Source organism: Mauremys mutica, chromosome 8 (genome assembly GCF_020497125.1).
Source record: "Mauremys mutica isolate MM-2020 ecotype Southern chromosome 8, ASM2049712v1, whole genome shotgun sequence".
In the NCBI taxonomy this organism is placed as follows: domain Eukaryota; kingdom Metazoa; phylum Chordata; order Testudines; family Geoemydidae; genus Mauremys; species Mauremys mutica.
This window is the reverse complement of record NC_059079.1, coordinates 4,591,175-4,611,143: the sequence shown is the minus strand read 5'-3', so window position 1 is coordinate 4,611,143 and position 19,969 is coordinate 4,591,175. Positions and strand designations below refer to the sequence as shown.

At 39.6% G+C, this 19,969-nt stretch overlaps 1 protein-coding gene across 1 annotated transcript in view; it reads left to right on the top strand.

Annotated features, from left to right (window-relative positions):
• Positions 1-15,524, top strand: part of LOC123375572 (phosphatidylinositol 3-kinase regulatory subunit gamma) — a 42,483-nt gene extending 26,959 nt beyond the window's left edge. The window contains exons 3-10 of the mRNA XM_045026573.1: positions 1,905-2,003; positions 3,445-3,625; positions 4,608-4,733; positions 5,701-5,843; positions 9,286-9,462; positions 10,413-10,487; positions 10,872-11,042; positions 12,706-15,524. Coding sequence (XP_044882508.1) covers positions 1,905-2,003; positions 3,445-3,625; positions 4,608-4,733; positions 5,701-5,843; positions 9,286-9,462; positions 10,413-10,487; positions 10,872-11,042; positions 12,706-12,907 — 1,174 coding nt within the window. The 3' untranslated portion in view covers positions 12,908-15,524. The remainder of the gene's footprint in view (positions 1-1,904; positions 2,004-3,444; positions 3,626-4,607; positions 4,734-5,700; positions 5,844-9,285; positions 9,463-10,412; positions 10,488-10,871; positions 11,043-12,705) is intronic.
• The last annotated feature ends 4,445 nt before the right edge of the window (positions 15,525-19,969 follow it).

The following is a 19,969-nucleotide window of genomic DNA, read 5'->3' as shown; positions in this document are numbered from 1 at the left end:
TAGCCTTTCTGGTTGTGAAACCAAGCTGTTTTGAATGTATTGGCTTCAGTCATTAGATGTATTAAACATAGCATTTGGGAATGAGCAATTCATGAAACTTTCACTAAATGTGAGTCTTTTATGTAAAGAATAAAACCAATAAATTAAATATGCTAGAGCTGAGAATAAAACAAGAATGTGATGCAGTTTTGGATTGCTGCTTGCTTTATGGCTGAGATGTCTAGCAAAAGAGTCCATTAGCCCCTCTCGCTTCTTACAGCTTTAACAGAAGAAAAAAGATCCATTTAGTAACCCCATTTAGATCATTGTGAGGGGATAGCACAATTCAGGCCCTTAATGAACAATGGCAAAACTTAATCACAAGCCGCAGTGGGCTTGATTCTGTTATCTTAAATCGCTTTTACAGTAGTATTATTACAGTGACCTAATGGCATTGCTCCTGATTTACCAGAGTAAATGATCTCAGGATGAGACCCAGTCTATACAGTTTGGCAGGAATAGCTTTATATGTACTTTATCAGTTCATTTCATTTTCTTGTACAAAATACAACCCACAAATATATTTAATCAGTTGTCAATCCAGCCACCTTGGGCAACAGATGGGCTTTTCATTGCGCCCTAAAAGCCACCAGACATTTACTCTATTGGACTGAAGACTGGAAAATAAGTTAGGGATCTTCCACAGTAAACTCCATCTCCAACCCCCTGGGCATTACTAGAGAATGAAAGCTCAAGCATCCTAGCCATTCTCAACTGTTGGAGACATGGAGAGGCCATCTCTGAGATGTGTAAGGCCCAAGCCATAAAGGGTTCTGTGGCAACAATTTCCCTTTTTCTCAGATACCATTCATATCTGTAGTGGAAATTGTTCTTTTGAAAGAGATTCTCCATCCAGGATAGTTACATGCCAACTAAGAACACTTATAAAGAATGAAAATAAGATCTTACAGCAATATCTGAATTAAAACATCCATTATGATTCCTTTTAAAATGCAGATATATTGCCTGCATCTCATGGGTGGTGGTGAGGGTACAGGAGAGAGGTGCTCTCAGTCAAATAGATAAAGTGTATGTTTGTAACTTGCCTCTGAGATCCTTGTGTGAAAAGTGCTATAAAGGACAAGGTATTAGTTTTGTAAGTAAAGTGTGGTTTGTCATTTGGGTGGAATGAGTTTCCTGAAGGTTTAACTAACACTCTTAGCTCATACATTTCCTTTGAAATGCTTATGGGTCCTACCCATTCCATAAAAGCCTCTTCCATTTAATTAAAAGAATAAACCCTAAATTTCTTCTTTCACAACAGTTGAAAATTAGGAGTAATTCCACTGGAATTAATGGCATTACAGTAGTTATAAAATTGCTGTAAAAGAAATATCTGAATCAAACAACTAATTGACCTTGAGTCTAGAACTGTGCTATAGTGTGGATACTTTTCTGACACAGCTTCTGTGAATGACCATATTAGTGCCAGTTTCTTAAAGGGCCAGAAGTGCCTTCACAAAAATCACCTGTTTCCAGTTTGGATTTAAATGTGAGCAGATCTCGGTGAAAGGTTTTGAACTTGGTGATTTCTCTGAGACACCGCTGCTACTGTTATACATAACCTTCTTCCTAAACAGCAGTTAAGTGCAGCTGCTGGTTTTTGCTAAAAGTAAACAAGTTCAAACCTTAAAGGCCGAACAGAAATCTTATCCCTATGCATATCCTAAATCTGAAATAAGAGAATTTGAAAAGCAAACATTCAATCCTCAGATTGCAGTTGATTTTGAAGGGAAAACACAAAGGAAACCTAATTCCTTACGCACCCTGACACTGATGGCCTCTCTTTGAATGTGTCTATTTTAAAGCAAATCGACTACCTAACACTTCTCGTTTATCCTTCTTCCAATCTTTCATTCCTCCAGGGAGGAGGTAAATGACAAATTACGAGACATGCCAGATGGAACATTTCTGGTGCGCGATGCATCAACCAAGATGCAGGGAGACTACACTCTGACATTGCGGTAAGTGTTGGGTATTTTCACTCTCTCGTCTCACCTTGCTTTTAGTAGTCTCACCAATGTCAGTAGATACCACATTAGTATTTACATGAAATGCCCTCAGTTGTAGTCTTCATTGTCTTGGGAACATTTCTCCAGAGATTGCTGATGAAGAGTTTGGAATAAGGAAACAAATGACCAGCTCCTAGAAATTCCATCCCACTTCTTGTGCTGAGCCCGGTACATACTGGGACAGTACTATTTGGATATCTCTGTGATGCAGACATAATCAGTAAAGGTCCTAGTTCTGTATCTCTCTGTGTCTCAGTACTTTGATTTAAGGAGGGGTACTGCATTTAATTACATTGATTCTGATTGCACAGCAGAGTGTAACTCAGTACAGAATCTGCTCCGGTATGTTCACAAAATAGTAGGATCAGCTTTCTTCTGAGTTGCCATGTGATAGATGGTTATGTTGTCTTGGAGTTCAAAATCTGCTTCCTTTTGTGAGTTTAAAAATGTACTCTTGTGGCCAAATTCTGCTCTGACTTGCACATTGCACAACCACACTGAAGTTACTGAGGATAATTTTTCTATCCAGTCAGAATTTTGCCTTAAAGTCTAATTAATGGTGGTCTGAATATTTAACCATATAGACATGTATCTGCAGGAGCCATAAATTAAGAAAGCAGATAAAGGACAGAGCACTGTTTAAATTTTTTGGTAGTAGGGGGGAAAATAAGCAAGCACTTATATAAATTGCCAGCAAACACAAACCTGGATAATGAAAAGTCCTGGATTAATTACTCTGTTTATAAATCCTTCCAAGGATTTATTTAAGTTTGAGTATCCAGTGTTAGCATCCAACACTTGAGATTGTTTGTTTGATAATCGGTTTGCAAGTACATTTTCATTTGTATAATACTTTGATCTTTCCTGTCTGTATGTCCCTCATTATTCCCTCTTTCTCTAAGAGGGAATCTAGGCATCTCCTGACCTTATGTGTTCTTTGGGTTTTTTTATTATTATAATTTTTTTGATTTAGTACTGAGCTTCATATGCCTAGTTGCTCTTGGGTTTTTTTGCGTGGCTCTCTTAAAGAATCCTGAGCATTCCCTTGGAGAATTTCTGGTTAAACTAGGTCTTAAATACAATAAACTAGTACCAGAATGAACACAGGAAGAGATTTACTTTGGGCTTTTCTGCTGCTCAAATAAAACTTGGAGACCTTTTCTATTTATTTAATTTTTATCCTTTTACATATTAATAAATATTAGGTAATTTAGTTACAAAGGTACATATTAGATTGTCTGTCTGACTAGCTACACTGATTCTTGTGTGTTGCCTTTATGAAAAACTTAGCATGGCTACTCATACCGTACATGTTGCGGCTTGTGTGTGTGTCTGCGCACGCGCGCTACCCATGCACACAACAAAACCTCTAAGCTAGTGTATTGCCTTACAGGAAGGGTGGCAACAACAAACTGATAAAGATTTATCATCGGGATGGAAAATATGGTTTTTCTGATCCATTGACATTTAACTCTGTTGTGGAGCTGATTAACCACTACCGCCATGAGTCTCTTGCCCAGTACAATCCTAAGCTTGACGTGAAGCTGATGTATCCAGTATCCAGGTATCAACAGGTGAGGTTTCCAGAGAGCCCAGTAACTGTTACCAGATGTATTTTGTAGTTTTTCCTTGTCCTAAAGCTCAGGCTTTTCTATCTAGAGCCTGGATTTTTCACATGAATCGTGAAAACTCAAAGCTGTTTTATGCTTGAAAATTCAACTTCACATTTTCTAAGGACGAAGTAGTGGTTCCAAGAGTTCATGTGGTCTAAAACAATAACCACAAAGTTGGGAGAAGGAGGTCCTAACCTCTACTTGGAGTACTCGCACTGGCAGTCTTCATAATTCTCCAGCTACGTAAACATTAAATTCTGCTTCACTGCATCCTTATGATGTAGGTAATTGTCATCTCCTGTATTTTACAAGTGGAGAAGCTGAGGCTGAGAGATTTAGTGAATTACATGCAGGGCTCTGTGGTCTAGGATGCAAAGCAACTGTTTATGTACAAAATATGTTAAAATCAGTCACTGGTAGAAGTGAGAGTGGCACCTGGCTTCTTGCCCTGGGCTTAATTTTCTAGGTCCTGGGGTTTTACGCTGATACCTACTCCTTCTCCTCCATGCTATGCAACAGTCTTTAACGCTGAGCAAAATGTCTCTCAAAGTTGCTGCAGTTTTTCACAAGTTCTGTGAACTCTTGTTTTTAAAACAAACAAACAAAAAAATTGATCTTTCCTGCCTGCATTATTCCCCCTTTCTCTAAGGGGGGGGGGGGATCTAGGCATCTCCTGACCTTATATTGCCTTTGTTGGGTTTTTTATTATAATTTTTGGTTTAGTTCTGAGTTCCATATTCCTAGTTGCTCACTTTATAGACTGTGAAACTTATTTTTTGCTTTGTTAGACTAGATCTCTCTTCTATACTTCTAGAAGCCTGATGTAAAAATTGCTGCATAATTGATCGCAGAAATATGCACATTTACTAGGTTGACAAGGAACAGTGCTTGGAGAAACTACTTTGCCTAAAGAATTACCTTCTTTCTTTCCTGATATACACAGGATCAGTTGGTGAAAGAAGATAACATAGATGCAGTAGGTAAAAAGCTTCAGGAATACCACTCTCAGTATCAGGACAAGAGTAAAGAGTATGACAGACTATATGAAGAATACACCAGAACATCACAGGTCAGTTTCGAAATAACCTTTTGTTGATCATTACAGCAGCTGTCTGAAAAGCTGAACTTCTATCCCTAGTAAGACAGTGAAACAAATACTTAAAAATGTAACACAAGGAAAACAAAACGTAAGCAATAGGTAGCGTATTTGTCTTTTCCTTGATTTCAGTTTGGAGCTTTTTTGGTGTGGGGATGACAATTACAAAGTTAATAAATAAAGGAAATGTGATTGAATGTAGTTTTTCTGTATGAGATACAGCACTGCACTCCTGGAGGAACGGCACAGCCCAGATGAGGGTTTTAAGCTGTCACAGAGACCATAGCAGCTCCCAGCATAAAGCAGAGCAGTCAGAATTGATGCTTTTCTATGCAGTGCCTGCACCAGGGATCTCTTCCCTCAGATGGCTAAGAGAGATTTCCAGGAACTGCATGCCACTGTGTCATCATATAGGGGCCGTAAAGTAGGATAGACTCCTAGAAGAAGAGGTATCTGGAAGGGCACCATCCTGGTTCTGTGATGTTACATGTTATATAATATCTTGATCAAAATTAGATCTTGTGCTTTACAGTATTTATACTGCATTGTTTGGGCTGGTTGCTGTAAAATAAAAGGTCTCATCATAACTTTAATATTAGTGCTTCTGGCAACAAACCACAAACAGCTAGAACCAAAATTTTTAATTTAAAGATCTGTGATGGGATTCTCTTTCAAAAAAGCCTAATTACAAGTACTTTTTAACTTGGTAAACCTTGTGGAGAAAGAAATGATCCGCTCTCTATGAGACTTTGACTAAAATGGGTTGGTTTTTTTCCTCTTCAGTAAAAATCAGACTTTGCAACAATTTAAAAAAAAAAAAAAAGGTTGAAGGTTTCTTTCTAACAATTACTTTAGGAAGCATAACCGAGTCTCGCGCTTGTATCTTATTTCAGGATGCAAATGACTAAGGATGCTTTTTGGTTTTGGTTTCTTTGTATAGGAAATTCAGATGAAGAGAACTGCAATTGAAGCATTTAATGAAACCATTAAAATATTTGAGGAACAGTGCCACACGCAAGAGCGATACAGCAAAGAATACATTGAACGATTCCGCAGAGAGGGGAATGAGAAGGAAATCGAACGGTAGTATTTCAAACCATACTTGTGTGTGAGCTCCTTACATAGACACACTAGTAAAGCTAACAGAAAATTCTGTTAAGCCTTCTTTTTTATACGATTAAAGAAGTTCAGTATGTTTACTAAAGATTCGTACAGTAACTCCTCACTTAACATTGTAGTTATGTTCCTGAAAAATGCGACTTTAAGTGAAACGATGTTAAGCGAATCCGATTTCCCCATAAGAATTAATGTAAATAGGGGGGTTAGGTTCCAGAGAAATTTTTTTTTTATTTTATTTTTTGCCAGACGAAAGGCATTATATACATTTTAAACAATTTTAAACAAGCAACTTAATACTACGCTGGGGAGAGAATAGTGTGCACCTGCTGTGTGTTTACAGACATACTGTACGTACAGTACTAGAGTTGGGAGGTGCCCTGCCTTACCCCACACAAGCACAGCCCACTGGCACTGGAGATGAGGCAGGCAAGGAGGCTGAAGGTGCTATAGGCTAGGAGAAGCATATTGCGCAGCGGTAGCTTCCCCTACTCTGCAAGCACCAGGGGTGGGGGGGCTCAACCCTCAGCTCGCCCATTCTCCTCCTTCTCCCAAGCCCCTATCCTTGACCTGCCTCTTCTCCCCCCCCCATCTCCTCCTCCTTTACTTCCCACTGCGTCCTCGCTTCTCCCCCCTCTCTCCCCTCCCTTCTAAACGCCGCAAGCCAGCTGATTGCCATGGGCAGGAGGCGGGGGGAGGAGGGGGAAGGCGCTTATCTGTGGGGTCTGCCGGTGGGTGGGAGGCGCTGTGGGGAGGAGGGGGCATAGGGAGGCTGCCAGCTCTGGAGATAGCAGGCAGCCAAACAATGTACGAGTGGAGCATCGCACAACTTTAAGTGAGTATGTTCCCTAATTGATCAGCAACGTAACAATGTTAACCGGGATGACTTACAGTGAGGAGTTACTGTATTCCTTTGTTCAAATATCCCAAACAGTTGTGCACTGTAAAGGATAATCCTGCATTTGTTGGGTGGCGGACTGGATGATCTCTGGTCTCTAACGTCTATGAATCTAGATTTTATAGTGAAGAGCTCTCTTCATCTAATGTGAGGTTTAGATGTGTATATACTTATTGCTCAAGGAATACTGTCTGGAGAGGGGGAGAAATTAATTTACAGCTAAAACGTGAGCTAAAGAAAAGTTAGCTGATTTCTAACACTCACATGTAGAGTGAATCTCAGAAATGACTAGCTTGAAAGCACTTGTCACATAATGTGCTCTTGGATGCCCATTTAGAAACTCCCATTGACACTGCTAAGAGTTGCATGTGCATCGGAGATCAGGATTTGGCCCCAATCCAGTGCCTACAAAGGTTTTTTAAATATTTTGAAATTAAGAACAAACTAATATTTGTAAAGCTGAAAAATTCCATAATTTTTTACTACCTCTTTGTTAGACAACAATAGTAATCAAAGTCAAGGGTTTTTTTTTGAGTAGTGGAGACCTCTAGGGAAGGTAGTAGGCACTTTCCAGAGAGTGATTTCTGCCCTGAAAAATGGCCACTTCTGACTCAGCAGACCTTTTCCTTGTATGTTTTCATAGTCTTATCTACTGAATCCGACAAAAGCAAATGTTTTGTTTTAAATCATAGTAATGTGCAAGAGAGCTGAATTCTGTTTCTCCACAAGCATTAACAAAATTATTTAAAGTTTCAATACATGGATTAATCAGTTTTCATTAGAACGTGTCACATAGGGCTTAATTGGGTTGCACAAATGAGGGCATGATTTGTGCTGCAGAATCTCTAACACTGATGTGTGAGAAGGAAATAACCTAGCTTGACTGTCAGATCCCCATCTGAATTTGCATGGGATGCAGTTGAGAGAGAGAGAACATCTCTTCACTTGTAAACTGAGCATATTTGAAATGGAGACTTGGTAAATCTGGAACCCCACCATCCCAGTATTAGTGTCACTTTTCAGTGAAAGGCCACACTGATTCCCCCCATCTGTCAGTGGCTATTAGTCTCCTAATGCAGTTTGAATGAGGAGCTGGATATGATCATAATGTAAGTCAATGTGAACTGCATCAAAATTCTCTTCTGTTAGAATCTGATCTTAATGTATGTTAAACCCCACTGTTAGCCATATTTTTTGTAATGTAGATTGAATTTCTATCTGGCCAAAGTCCACACAAAAGTTAATGGTTGAGGCTCAAACCTTTATTGCCTGCTAATAGCAAGGTGCAGTTCTTATTGTCAAGCTTTGCCAATACCTAAGCACAACAAAGTAATGTGATCCTTTCTTCCAACTCTTGATACTTATATCAGTTCTTACATAAAAAACTATCATAGTTTAATTGCCTAAAGTTACTGTGATTTGAGCAACTAAAAACTCCCCTATTCTGCGTTAAGAATGTTTATAGTGTGCTATAAATGTATGCTGTGCTTAACAAATCACAAAGTAAGATGCTATCCCTTTACTAAATAGTCCAGATCTAGGAAGCTTAACAGCAGAGCAGCTTTGCCTATTTTATAGCATTACACAGTAATAAAATCTCTGCACAAATGTTTGGCGACTAGATATTAAACTTCCTCTTTTTTGTATAAGCAGTTGCATTGATGTGCAAGGAATACAGTCTCATTCCAGTGTTCTAAATGTTTTTGTTAAGATTTTTGCAAATAAACACAGCTGTAGGTTGCCCTATGGTAAAAGGGCAAGTACGATGGCTAACCTGACCCTGATATGGCATCATCTCAATTGCAATAATATCCTTAGTGTGATTCTACTCTGAAAAGGGACTTCGTAAAAGTGACATTGTGGGACACGCATGCTTCACCCTGACACCAGAACAGTTGTGTCAATATGTTTATAAGTAAAGTAAATGAATGTGGGGAAGAAGGGGAGGTTGTTCTTAACTGCCAGGCCTGCAAACCAATTTGAGATCTGAAATTGAGTCAAGCGGGGTTCTTTCCAACTTGCTCATCATTGCCAGTAATAAGTGTCTGCTGCAGGCCAGATCCTGTTGACAGTAACACCTGTGCTAGGGTTGTATTGCAGTTTAGAACTTGAGTAAGTAAATCTGAGCATAGAGAAAGAATCAGATCTAGCTCACTCCCAGAGCTGTTAGCTTTGTCAAGAGTAAAAAAAAAATTGTCTTAAATTTTAAGATCTTTTTCTAAATGTATGACAGGAGCAGATCCAGGGAGTAAGTAGGAAGCATCCTTTTAGTCACTTTTCAGGGTAGAGCTGCACTCCGAACAAAATGAAAGCGCTTTACAATAGTAGCCACTACTAAACTGATGGTTACAGGAGAGGAATGTGATATAAAGAAATATGGCTCTTTGTCTTCCAGTACTGTGTATTAGAGGTAAGCCATTTAATAATAACATTCTTAAGGCTAGAGCAGTCTGGACTGATTTTTTTTTTGTATATTTCTCTCCTGCTTAAACATTACAAATTTATTTACAGAATTATGATGAATTACGAGAAATTAAAATCACGCCTGGGAGAGATCCATGATAGTAAAATGCGTCTGGAGCAGGATTTGAAGAAACAAGCTCTGGACAATAGGGAAATTGACAAGAAAATGAATAGCATCAAACCCGATCTTATCCAGCTACGCAAGATCAGAGATCAGTATCTTGTGTAAGTAGGCAAGGCCTGTGCACCTCAAAAAAGTATCTGTGATTAACTTGGTTAAAGACAGTTGCTATCATTCTGTATGTTCATTATACTAATGGGAGTCTGGTCTCCTCTTTATAATCACAGTTGTGTGTGCACTAACAGGAGACTAGACCCGTGGTATGAAATGATTGAGTAGCTGGTTAGCCTTTCACTGCTTCTGTAATAATAACTTCATGGCCTATTACTGTAATTGTCAGACTTCAAAGCATGTCTGGTACACCAGTACATCACCAGTACACATTCTACAATATAGGTAGCTTTCATGTGAATTAGAACATCATGGATGATACCCTCTGACTGACCAAGTGTCTTCCTCCACTAATGTTAGCAGAAGATGCAGAACTAGGGTGAAAAGAGCAGAGGGCGAAGTGGTGGCTCCTTAGAATGGCGTACACCCTCTTACTGACCCAAATCCCTCAGAAGCCTTTACTACCCAAATCTATAGGATTGGAGCTTCACAGGTTGGGAGGGCCAAAGCACACTTCCCTCTGAGCCTTGCTGGTATCAGAGAGTTAACACCCCTTCAGAGAGAAGGTGAGAATGTTACCTGGACAGAGGCACCAGTGACAATGCATTCTGTTCTGGGAGAGGGAGGCAGCCGCAGCCATCATCAGAAGACCCAGCATAGCCTGCAATAGTACATTCCTTTCCCCATTGACCTGCAGGGTCAAGAGGTCATGCCTCTTCTGCTGCTCCCTCCCCAGTGAAGAGATCATTCTAAGGAGACTGTTTAAGGGTGTACTGTGTAATGTTGCCTGGGGTCTGTCTTGCACATGGGCTTTAGTGCACGGGGGTAAGCTCAGTCTCTAGATTCTCTCTTTATGGGATCTATGTCTAAGCTTCTCTTCTGTTTGGTCAGTAGCAAACAACTAGGGAACATATTAATGCTCTCTATTTTCTCATCCCGACAGATGGCTCAATCACAAAGGAGTGAGGCAGAAGCGAATAAACGACTGGCTGGGAATCAAAAATGAAAATATTGATGAGTAAGTGCCCTTGTACATTTAATCTCACTGATAAGTGGCAGAGCTCCGGTCTTCCCACTGAGGATCTCAATAATATGAAATGCCAGTTTCTGTGTAAAGGATTGGAGTTTTTTCCTAAGGGAAAGTTTTGTGTCCTGTGAGCCAGCATCTGTTTTCAGCTAATATGCATGTGGCCACCATTTTGAATACGGATTCTTGGTTGACATTAAGTGAATATTAGCAGGCCGGTCTTCAAGCTTCAAGCCTCTTCCCAGATGTATTTTTTTTATTTTCATTTTATTTTCCTTTTAGAATGCTTTCTGCAGAATAAATCCTCCTCTTTATAACTGATGCCTTTTGCGACTGGGTTATTGAGCTAACGAGTTCCATCTCCTCTTTCTCTAGTACTTACTTTGTGAATGAAGAAGATGAAAACTTGCCACATTATGATGAGAAAACTTGGTTTGTTGGGGATCTCAACCGTATCCAAGCAGAAGATTTGCTCCGTGGGAAACCTGATGGAGCATTTTTAATTCGAGAGAGTAGCAAGAAAGGATGTTACGCTTGTTCTGTGGTGTAAGTCTGTTCTCTTTATGGTTTAACTTACTCAGAAACCTCTAGATTGTCAATCTCAAGTATCTTTGCCATTTGAATTATTTTAGAGAATTCAAGTCACCTTAATATTCACACATTCAAATGAGCACAATATGCAGCAGATGCATCTAGGTTACAATGGCACAACTTTGTTGCAGAAAGCTGTTGGTTTGGAGGTACAGGTCTTGTGGTCCTTATGATCTTCAGTCATGTAATCACTAGGCTATAGTTCTGCAGCATTCCAGTAAGAAACTCCATAATAATCTATGGCGAGATATTCACGTCACTCTCTGATGAGGAACATTAGCAAAGTTTGGATTCGGAAATGTTCCACGTGACACATGTTGAGATTTGTTCTGATTTGCAGACATGCAACTCCAGATCCACATGGCTGTTCTGTTTAAGCTAATGATAGTACTTCAGAAAAGGAATATTCTTTCTGTTGATCAGTATTGTGCCACAAGATAGCACTGAAATGGCATAATGTAACCTGCTTTTACTTGTGATTTGGATTATGAAAGTTCTAGCATGGAGATTATCTAATATCTGATCTTTCTGGCAAATAGTTCCCAGGCTTGTGGAATAATTGTGGTGCTTCAGTAAATGCCAAGTTAGGAACTTGATTACTATAACTTCAGATAACGAACTGACTTGGGGGGAACCCATGCTGTGTTTGCCGACTACAAACGTAGCCCAACATTCTGGGCTAGCTACAAGGTACTGGTGAAATGCCTTTTTGAGAATCAGTCTGCTTATCTCTGCCAAAAATCTAAGTCTGGTCGGTCCTCGGAATGAAAGTTTGAGAAGTAAGCAGTGGGGGTTGGAGTACTGAGATAAGAGCTTCCCCATGTGAAAGCCTCTTTTTTTATGTTTCAAAGTAGCAGCCCTGTTAGTCTGTATCCGCAAAAAGAACAGGAGTTCTTGTGGCACCTTAGAGACTAACCAATTTATCTGAGCATAAGCTTTTGCGGGCTACAGCCCACTTGATCACAAAAAAACTTCAAAAACAGACTCCAACGAGAGACTGCTGAATTGGAATTAATTTGCAAAATGGATACCATTAAATTAGGCTTGAATAAAGACTGGGAGTGGATGGGTCATTACACAAAGTAAAACTATTTCCCCATGTTTATTCTCTCTTCCCCCCCCCACCGTTCCTCACACCTTCTTGTCAACTGCTGCAAATGGACAATTTTGATTACCACTACAAAAAGAGTTTTTTTTTCTCTCCTGCTGGTAATAGCTGACCTTAACTGATCACTCTCGTTAGAGTGTGTATGGTAACACACGTTGGGGGGAGGGGTGTGTGTGTGTATGTATGTATGTATGTATCTCCCTACTGTATTTTCCACTGCATGCATCCGATGAAGTGGGCTGTAGCCCACAAAAGCTTATGCTCAAATAAATTTGTTAGTCTATAAGGTGCCACAAGTCCTCCTCTTTGTTATGTAGATCACTTTGTAAGAATGACTAACCATTCTTCCTAGATGCATATCTTCTGCCCAGAATCTCTATTATAACGTCCCCTTCATCTTCTCTCTAGAGTTTTGTCATTATTTTATTGATGCAAAATCAGCCTTGCTATAATAGTTGCCTGTTGACATTTAGACTGTCGTGTTAAACTGTCCTGTTTCTTTCCTTGCAGAGCTGATGGCGAAGTTAAACACTGTGTGATCTACAGCACTCCAAGGGGTTATGGGTTTGCAGAACCATATAACCTGTACAGCACACTTAAGGAATTAGTCCTTCATTACCAGCAGACATCCCTCATTCAACACAATGATTCCCTAAATGTCAGGCTCGCCTATCCTGTCTACGCACAGATGCCCTCCTCCCTTTGCAGATAAATTCTGGGGAGGGGGAAAGTGTTGGCTATCTTGGATTCTTTTCTACAGTTTTTATTAGAACTCTGAGGGCATTTTTTCTCCTTAGACTGCTTGTTTTGCACAAGAAGTGATTCTGTGAATGTGAATCAAAGAGGCCTAGCAGCAACAAGACGACAACTTGGGTGTAGGTGTCCTGGTGCTACCTAAAGCTCAGCTATGCTTTTACACTGATACTTTTTTGTTTCCCTCCGGGGGGAATAAACTCAACATAAACACATCCAAAAAACTGGAAGCAAAACATTTTATGGAGATAATTTTTTGCCAGGCACCTTCAGCAGAACTTTTAATTGGGATTTTTTTTCTTGTTCTTGTGGAGACAATTTTGAAGCCTCTATTGAGGCATCAGTAATGTCTTTCAGTCTTAAACTCCAAGAAACTAGGGGGGGAAACTCTACACAGCAATGCTCTCTGTTAATTTTAGCAGCTTCACTGCAATTCAGCCGAACTTCCAAATGAGGGCTTATCTTGAGGAGGCGTGGAATTTGGTGAGAGAAGACCAAAGGAATTACGGGAAAGCTTCAGGTTGTTATTTAAAAGGAAAAAAAATCCTTATAAAGAAAAGTTGCTTTATTTTTTACCAACAGTAACAAAGTTTTTTGGTTTCAACGACACTACAGGTCTTCGTGTAAAGGAAATGTTTATAACCAAATTGAACCCACCAAAACTTTGTTCGTTGCTGGATTGAGCACTTATGGGGGAAGGTTGCATTAGCATCCACATATACTTTCTACACCAAAACTTGAAACAAATAAAAGGAAAAGCTAAAACTTCTTGTGTGGTTTTGAAAACTCTAATCTGTCTGATTTGATGTAATTGCTCCTCCTTCCTCTCCCCTCTTCTGTTTGGTTTTGTTTTTTGTTTGTTGTTATTTTGGGACACTTCTTTCCAAATCTTTTAGATACTATGCTTTGGAATGTAAACCAGAATGAAGCTGGCCACTCATGTTTTGTGAGTTTTGTTGCTGAATGATGAACTATTCTTTTGAAACCCTTGTAACTGTTTTGTAATGTAAGTATAAAGAAAAGGTGCAATGCAGTGCTTCTGGATGGCTTCTTATACCAAATAATTACATGAAGACCGGTCCTCAGATTTTTTCTATTATAAATAGTATGCTCAATCATACAAATGCCCTTTGACTTGTTCACCCATGGACCAGATTCTGATTTCCATTACTTCACTGAAGTCAGGTACTCAAGATTTTATGCTAGCAGAATCTAGTTCTACTATCTATAGCCATGTTTAGTGTTGGGTAATAATAAAAAAGTAACCTGCATTATTTGTAAACACAGCAGCCAGATAAGTAGTAGCCAAAGGAGGAAGTGGATCTTCTGCTATGAGATAGGCATAGACTATTCTAAAAACTACAGGTTCTCTTGTGCCATCTGCTGAAGCATCTGATACTGTCAGATGCTGGGTAGGCAGACCCTGGGTGTAACTTGGTGCAGCAATCCTGTGTTCCTAAAATGCTTAAGCCAAGGAATAATTGCACTTGAAGAGAGATGTAGGTTGTCCCCATTATATGCTTGACTCAGTATTTTGATTTGCTACTACTGAGTCTCTACAGTGGAAAACTAAATTAGGTAAGAGTAGCTTTGTTTGGCAACAAAGCACAAATGGCAAAGTAATTATTCCGTCTGTGGCCTTAGAATTAAATTTTTGCTATTTTTAGTGGTAGCATTTTGTTTCATACCCACTGTATGTTAATTGCACAGGCACGGAAACAGTCTAGTGTTAAGACACAAGCCTGCATGTCAGGAGCCCTTGGGTCTGTTTCTGACCCTGCCACTGACTTCTTGTTTGAACTTGAACCATCTATAATCCCTACGGAATGATGGCAAGGTTGTTGCTTAATTAATGTTTGCACTGAGAAATCAAACACAGGCACTATAAAATACTGTTAAGCAGAGCATTATTTATTCATGAGTAGGGCTGTGACAGATCTTGAACACTGATAAACAGTAGTGGAAAGGGCAATTTAGATTGCTTGGCATGTCCAAGCAACACTTTATTTTGCACTAAATGTGCCGCTGGTTAAACCCAGCTGCTGGTTAACCGGCTAGAATGCGATCTTCAAATGAATAAGTGTCAAGGCTTGAAAAGCCCCCACAAACTGATGCTGGTAGATGTCTCGTGTGAGAGGAGAATGAGACTAACACATGGCCCCATGCCAAATGACCCAGTTTCCCCTGGTTGGCTACCACATTGCTGGTAAAATGTCTGTCCTAGTCAGTAAAAATCTAGATTTGCTGCTCCAGCTGTAGGTCAGAAATGGACTTTTTTTTTTTTTTTTTTTTTTTTTGGTAAAAGCAACTTGCCACATCTCTTAAGTTACGGGTAATCCAGTGACGGCAAAGCATCATTCTCATGCTTTATCTCTTGCCCCTCCAGCATTCTCCCTGCCACTGGTTTCAATCTAGACTACACATAGACTGGGTAGATTTTTCAAAGGTACAGATAGCAGTTATCTACTCTCTGGTCCTTTGAAAATCTATTGCATTATATCATGAGTCTTCTCTTACTTCCACTGGAAACTCTAGTGGAGTCAATGGAGTTATTCCTCATTCTCTACTCACGCTGGTGAGAATCTGCAAACTGTGAAGTGTCTTGTAATCTGAACTGTGACAAAGGTTTTCATATTAACCAGCAACGGTCAATTATTAGACTAAATCCTGGCTCAGTTTCTCAGCACCACTGGCAGTGGTGCAGGAAGTAGAACTACTTCTGAAGGTTTCTTGTAGTTGAATATCACTGAGCTTGTGATGTGTTAAGCCAGATTCCACTTGGTTATGCCTGTATAAATTCAGAGTAATTCCATTGGCTTCTGTGAAGTGACTTTGGCTTTACAGTGGGGTGTGAATGAGCTCAGAATCTGCCTCCCCTTATTTCACATTTCTTCACCCTTCACAGGTGCTGCATTGTTATGAGCAATACATCCATCCAGAAAGCTAAAAGCCATCTAGAAGCATTTTAATTATTTTTCCCCCTACATTTCAGATTAGGACTGTGTTCAAATTAAAACCTAAAAGTTCCTCACTTTCTCCATCCCTATCTCCCTGATGACTCCTGATTTGTCCATGTGCCTTTTTGCACTTGATTTAGGCACACGAGTTACAGCTTGCTAGTGTTTTACCCATTTTATGGTCACACATGCCACTGCACACCTCCTTTTGCGTCAGTTTTTGCACTCATGTGGCAAGTGAAAAATGGGTATAAGACCAAGTGGAATACATAGCAGGTATAATCCACTAGGGGGCCTGCTCCTGCTCCCAGTCACTCCAGTTGGCCTCATCCTGCTCACTCACTGGTATAAAACCAGTGTAACCCTGTTACTCTGCACATGACTGAAAGAGAAATTGGAATTAGGCTCAATAGGTGCAGGATTGGGCCCTTGTATGAGCTGTTAACAAGCTTAAATGCATACGAGAGAACATAAGAGCAAAGAAAGGAAGTAAAATATAAAAATTAAAAAAAAAAAAAACCCAGAAGACAATATGCTCGTGTGCGAATAGAGTGCAGAAAAGTTCTGGTTTCAAGGGTCAAAAGACAGGGAACTTATGCTCAGTGTATTGGAGCAGCCATTTCTTACCTGACTGCAGCTAGAGTAGTGCTGATCTCACTGACCCATGTTGTATTAAGTATATATAGAGATTTAAATAAAACTTTTTTTTGCACAGTATTAAATGGGGGAAATGATATTGAGACCTTCTAATATGCACAGTTTCTTCTATCTGTTTGAAGTATATTTGCAGGGAACAGGGGTGATTCAGTATTTTGCTTTTTCACAAATGGGGAAACCAGTTCTACTTCCACAGTTGCCATTGTGCCCTTTGTACACAGCACAGCAGCCAAGAACATCATGTTGCTGAAGTTCCTAAACTTCCAACTCTCCTCCCATTCGTTCCTTTACCAGTCGCACGTCTTACTGCGAACAAGTGGGGAGTGGGGGTGTTGAGATGAGTTGGTAAGTTGCAGTTTGAGGCTGCTGCCAAGTTTTCCCAAAGAGCACAGGTGCAGTCGAAAAACAAGGGTGTCTCATTGAGTATTTGAACCACCGTGTAATATATGAACATATATGGTGACACGTTTTCCAGTTAAAGGGGGAGAGAAGTTGTCTAAACTGTTTCTGGAAGTGATGGCGCAATGCCTGCCATGTACCACATGTCCCCTAGGTCTGTACTGGGTTCTGAGGCAGTACAACTCTCTCTGCACCAGGATCAAACATGGTTTCTCCATGTGCATGCACACTTCCAAAGGTGACAGAGGTAGAAAAGAAATCCTCAATCAAATTAATGAGCCTATTCTTTTCTCACTTACACTTGAAGAAAAGCTGTGTATGTGAAAGGAGAATCGAGCCCATCTACTTTACGTGATACCCAAATTTCAGGCTGCACTCATGTCACAGAAGGACAGAAATCAGAACAAATCTTGGCCTCTTTAAAGCCAAGCAGCATAATGGAGACTGTGGAAATGAATGTTGACGCTTTCAGTGCAGTTGTAAGGGCTGGGGAAATCTTGGTTGCCCTAACATTGCTGTTAGGATGCAACTTGGATGGCAACGTGTCCAGCAACTCAATACTATGGCTGTTTAAAACAGCAGAATTATTAAAGGTGTGTCACAGTTCTAAAGTTTGGAAAAGCCCCTTATATTTGGTACTTGAACATTCTCTTTTCTGTTTGAATGTTTGTTTGTTTTTTCTTTACACTAACAATGAAAATCTGAACTGTTAGTGAGTCTTGTAAGTGTGCTGCATTTTGCAGACATAAAACAGGTACTTTTTTGTGGATGGGGGGAGGGTAAGAGACAGGTTCAAAATGCAGTTTTAACAGCACTATGGTGAAGTGGGGTTTTGTTTTCAGCCATATTCTAGAATCCTACATTCTTTTGTTTTTCTTCCTACCTTAATGTCAGCTTTGTTTACAGCAGAGTCAAAATATATTCCTGAAAGAACAAAGACTCATGCCAATTTTTGCTTCGAATGGCAAATTTAAGTCAGATGCACAGAGGCTTTAGTAAGTGAGAGAATGGGTTGAAAATCCGGGCTCCGCTTCTTGAAGAACTTCTGAGTGTAGTTTGAGCAAGGAACAGACAATGCACTTGAACAGGACTCCTGTCTATTCACAAAAGATTAGACGCCAAAATGATTCTAGTCTCAACTTTTGCATAGAAAGCCTTGGAATAATTGGTTATACGTTTTAAAAAGTAAGTGTGTGTGTGTGTGTGTTAAAAAGCAATTGGGATAGTGATGAAAGTCTTAAAGGACTTACTCAACTATTTTTACAAAGATCTCCTGTTTGTATTTGAAGGAACCTTGCATTGCTGTCCCACTAGTTTCCTTTTGGCACAATCTGTGCAGGCAAGAGGAGAGAACAAAGCCACACCCCTGCCCCAAATAATAGCAGGACATGTTGGTAAAGCAATACAGGTAATTATTCTGTATGGCAGGAGTATGTTTTGACAGTGCTTTAGAAAAGTTTGTCCAAACTTTTGCAAAGCTTACATTCTGTGGCCAGAAATATTTTCTGCAGGAGGGGAGGGAAGAATTTTGAATGCCCTTTAGAGGCCTTACCATTTGTTCCACAGGACTGAGATTGAGGATTATCAGTGTACTTTGTGAGCTGTTCTAGATGATGGTGCTTTAAAACACTGCTCTTTGGGGCTGGCTCCACATGTTTAATGCAGCTCTCTTATTCTGCACTTTTGGCAGTAGACCCACCCCCATTCTGTGGCTAATGCAAACGTAGCATTGGTTTAGAATTTGACTTAAAATACTTGGCATGCAGGCTTCTGCAGCAAATGAAGTACAGGCGTCTGTTCTATTTGGTGAACAGAAATAACGGCTCTCTCTGATCAATCACTGAAACAATGTTTTCAATTAGGCTTTGATTTTAAATTTCCTCTGATTTTAACATTTGATGTTGCTTTTGGAATAGTGGCTTTAACAAGTGAGAGTGTATATTTTTTCTGTAAATTCACCACCACTCCATTAAATGTGCTTGCTGGGTGGTGTAGTGGTCACAGAATGGGCTTGACTTCATTTAGAAAAACAATTGTGTTTAAAAATGACATAGCAATGGCCAGGAACCAAATTAACCCCCTGGTATAAATCTCTTAACCTCAGTGGGGTTACCTCCCCATTTATGCCAGCAGTGAAATTAGCCCTGAGGATCGTCATTGAAGTATAAAGTGTGTAGATTGTTTTGTAGAGTGGGTTTTTTTTGTTGTTTTTCGTTTTTGTGAGTGACTTATACATCGTATAAGAATACAGTTGACTAAACCTGTTAATTTTGTATGTTTGGCAGTTTACAGCACCATGGGATTGTAACAGTCTGCATCATATCTGTGTGTGTGTATATGTACTGTATGTATATAGCTCTATGTAAAATATATTCACATACACATTTATATGCATTAGCCATAAGTGGCATTGCCCCTTAAAACTAAAACAAAATTCACTATTTGCACGTTTTTACACACATTTAGACAAAGTTGGGTTTGTTTTCTTCAAATGAAAGGGGCTTATCAGGAACATCTTGACAATGTGCTTTTGAGAGTCTAGACTATTTTTTTTAATTGGATTGTTTAGTTTGTTTTTTTTAATTATTTACTCTGGGACAAGAGCATTAAAATGTGTTCAAAGCAAAGGTTACTTAAAAAAACAAAACAACAACCTCTCTTGTTTTCCTTCAAGATGCAGTAATGTTTGCATGTTTTAAATCAATCTAACCAAACTCCTGTCTAGAACTAATGTGCAAAGGAGGGTAATTATATGCATCACTTTGTGAATGCACTGGTTAGATGAAGGCAAGTCTCCGTGTAAACCATGAGTGTATGTTTGGTTTTTATAGTCAGGACTGAAATGATAGCACACACTCCTTTGTAATAACCTTTGTGTTAATGTTGCATTTTTTTAATCTGATTTTTTTTTTCTTCTAAGAAATACTGCCTCTGTTTAGAACCTGCTTCTCATGAAGCTGTTGGAGGGTGGGGGGTTGTTTTGTTTTTTGTTTTTTCCTCCATATGAA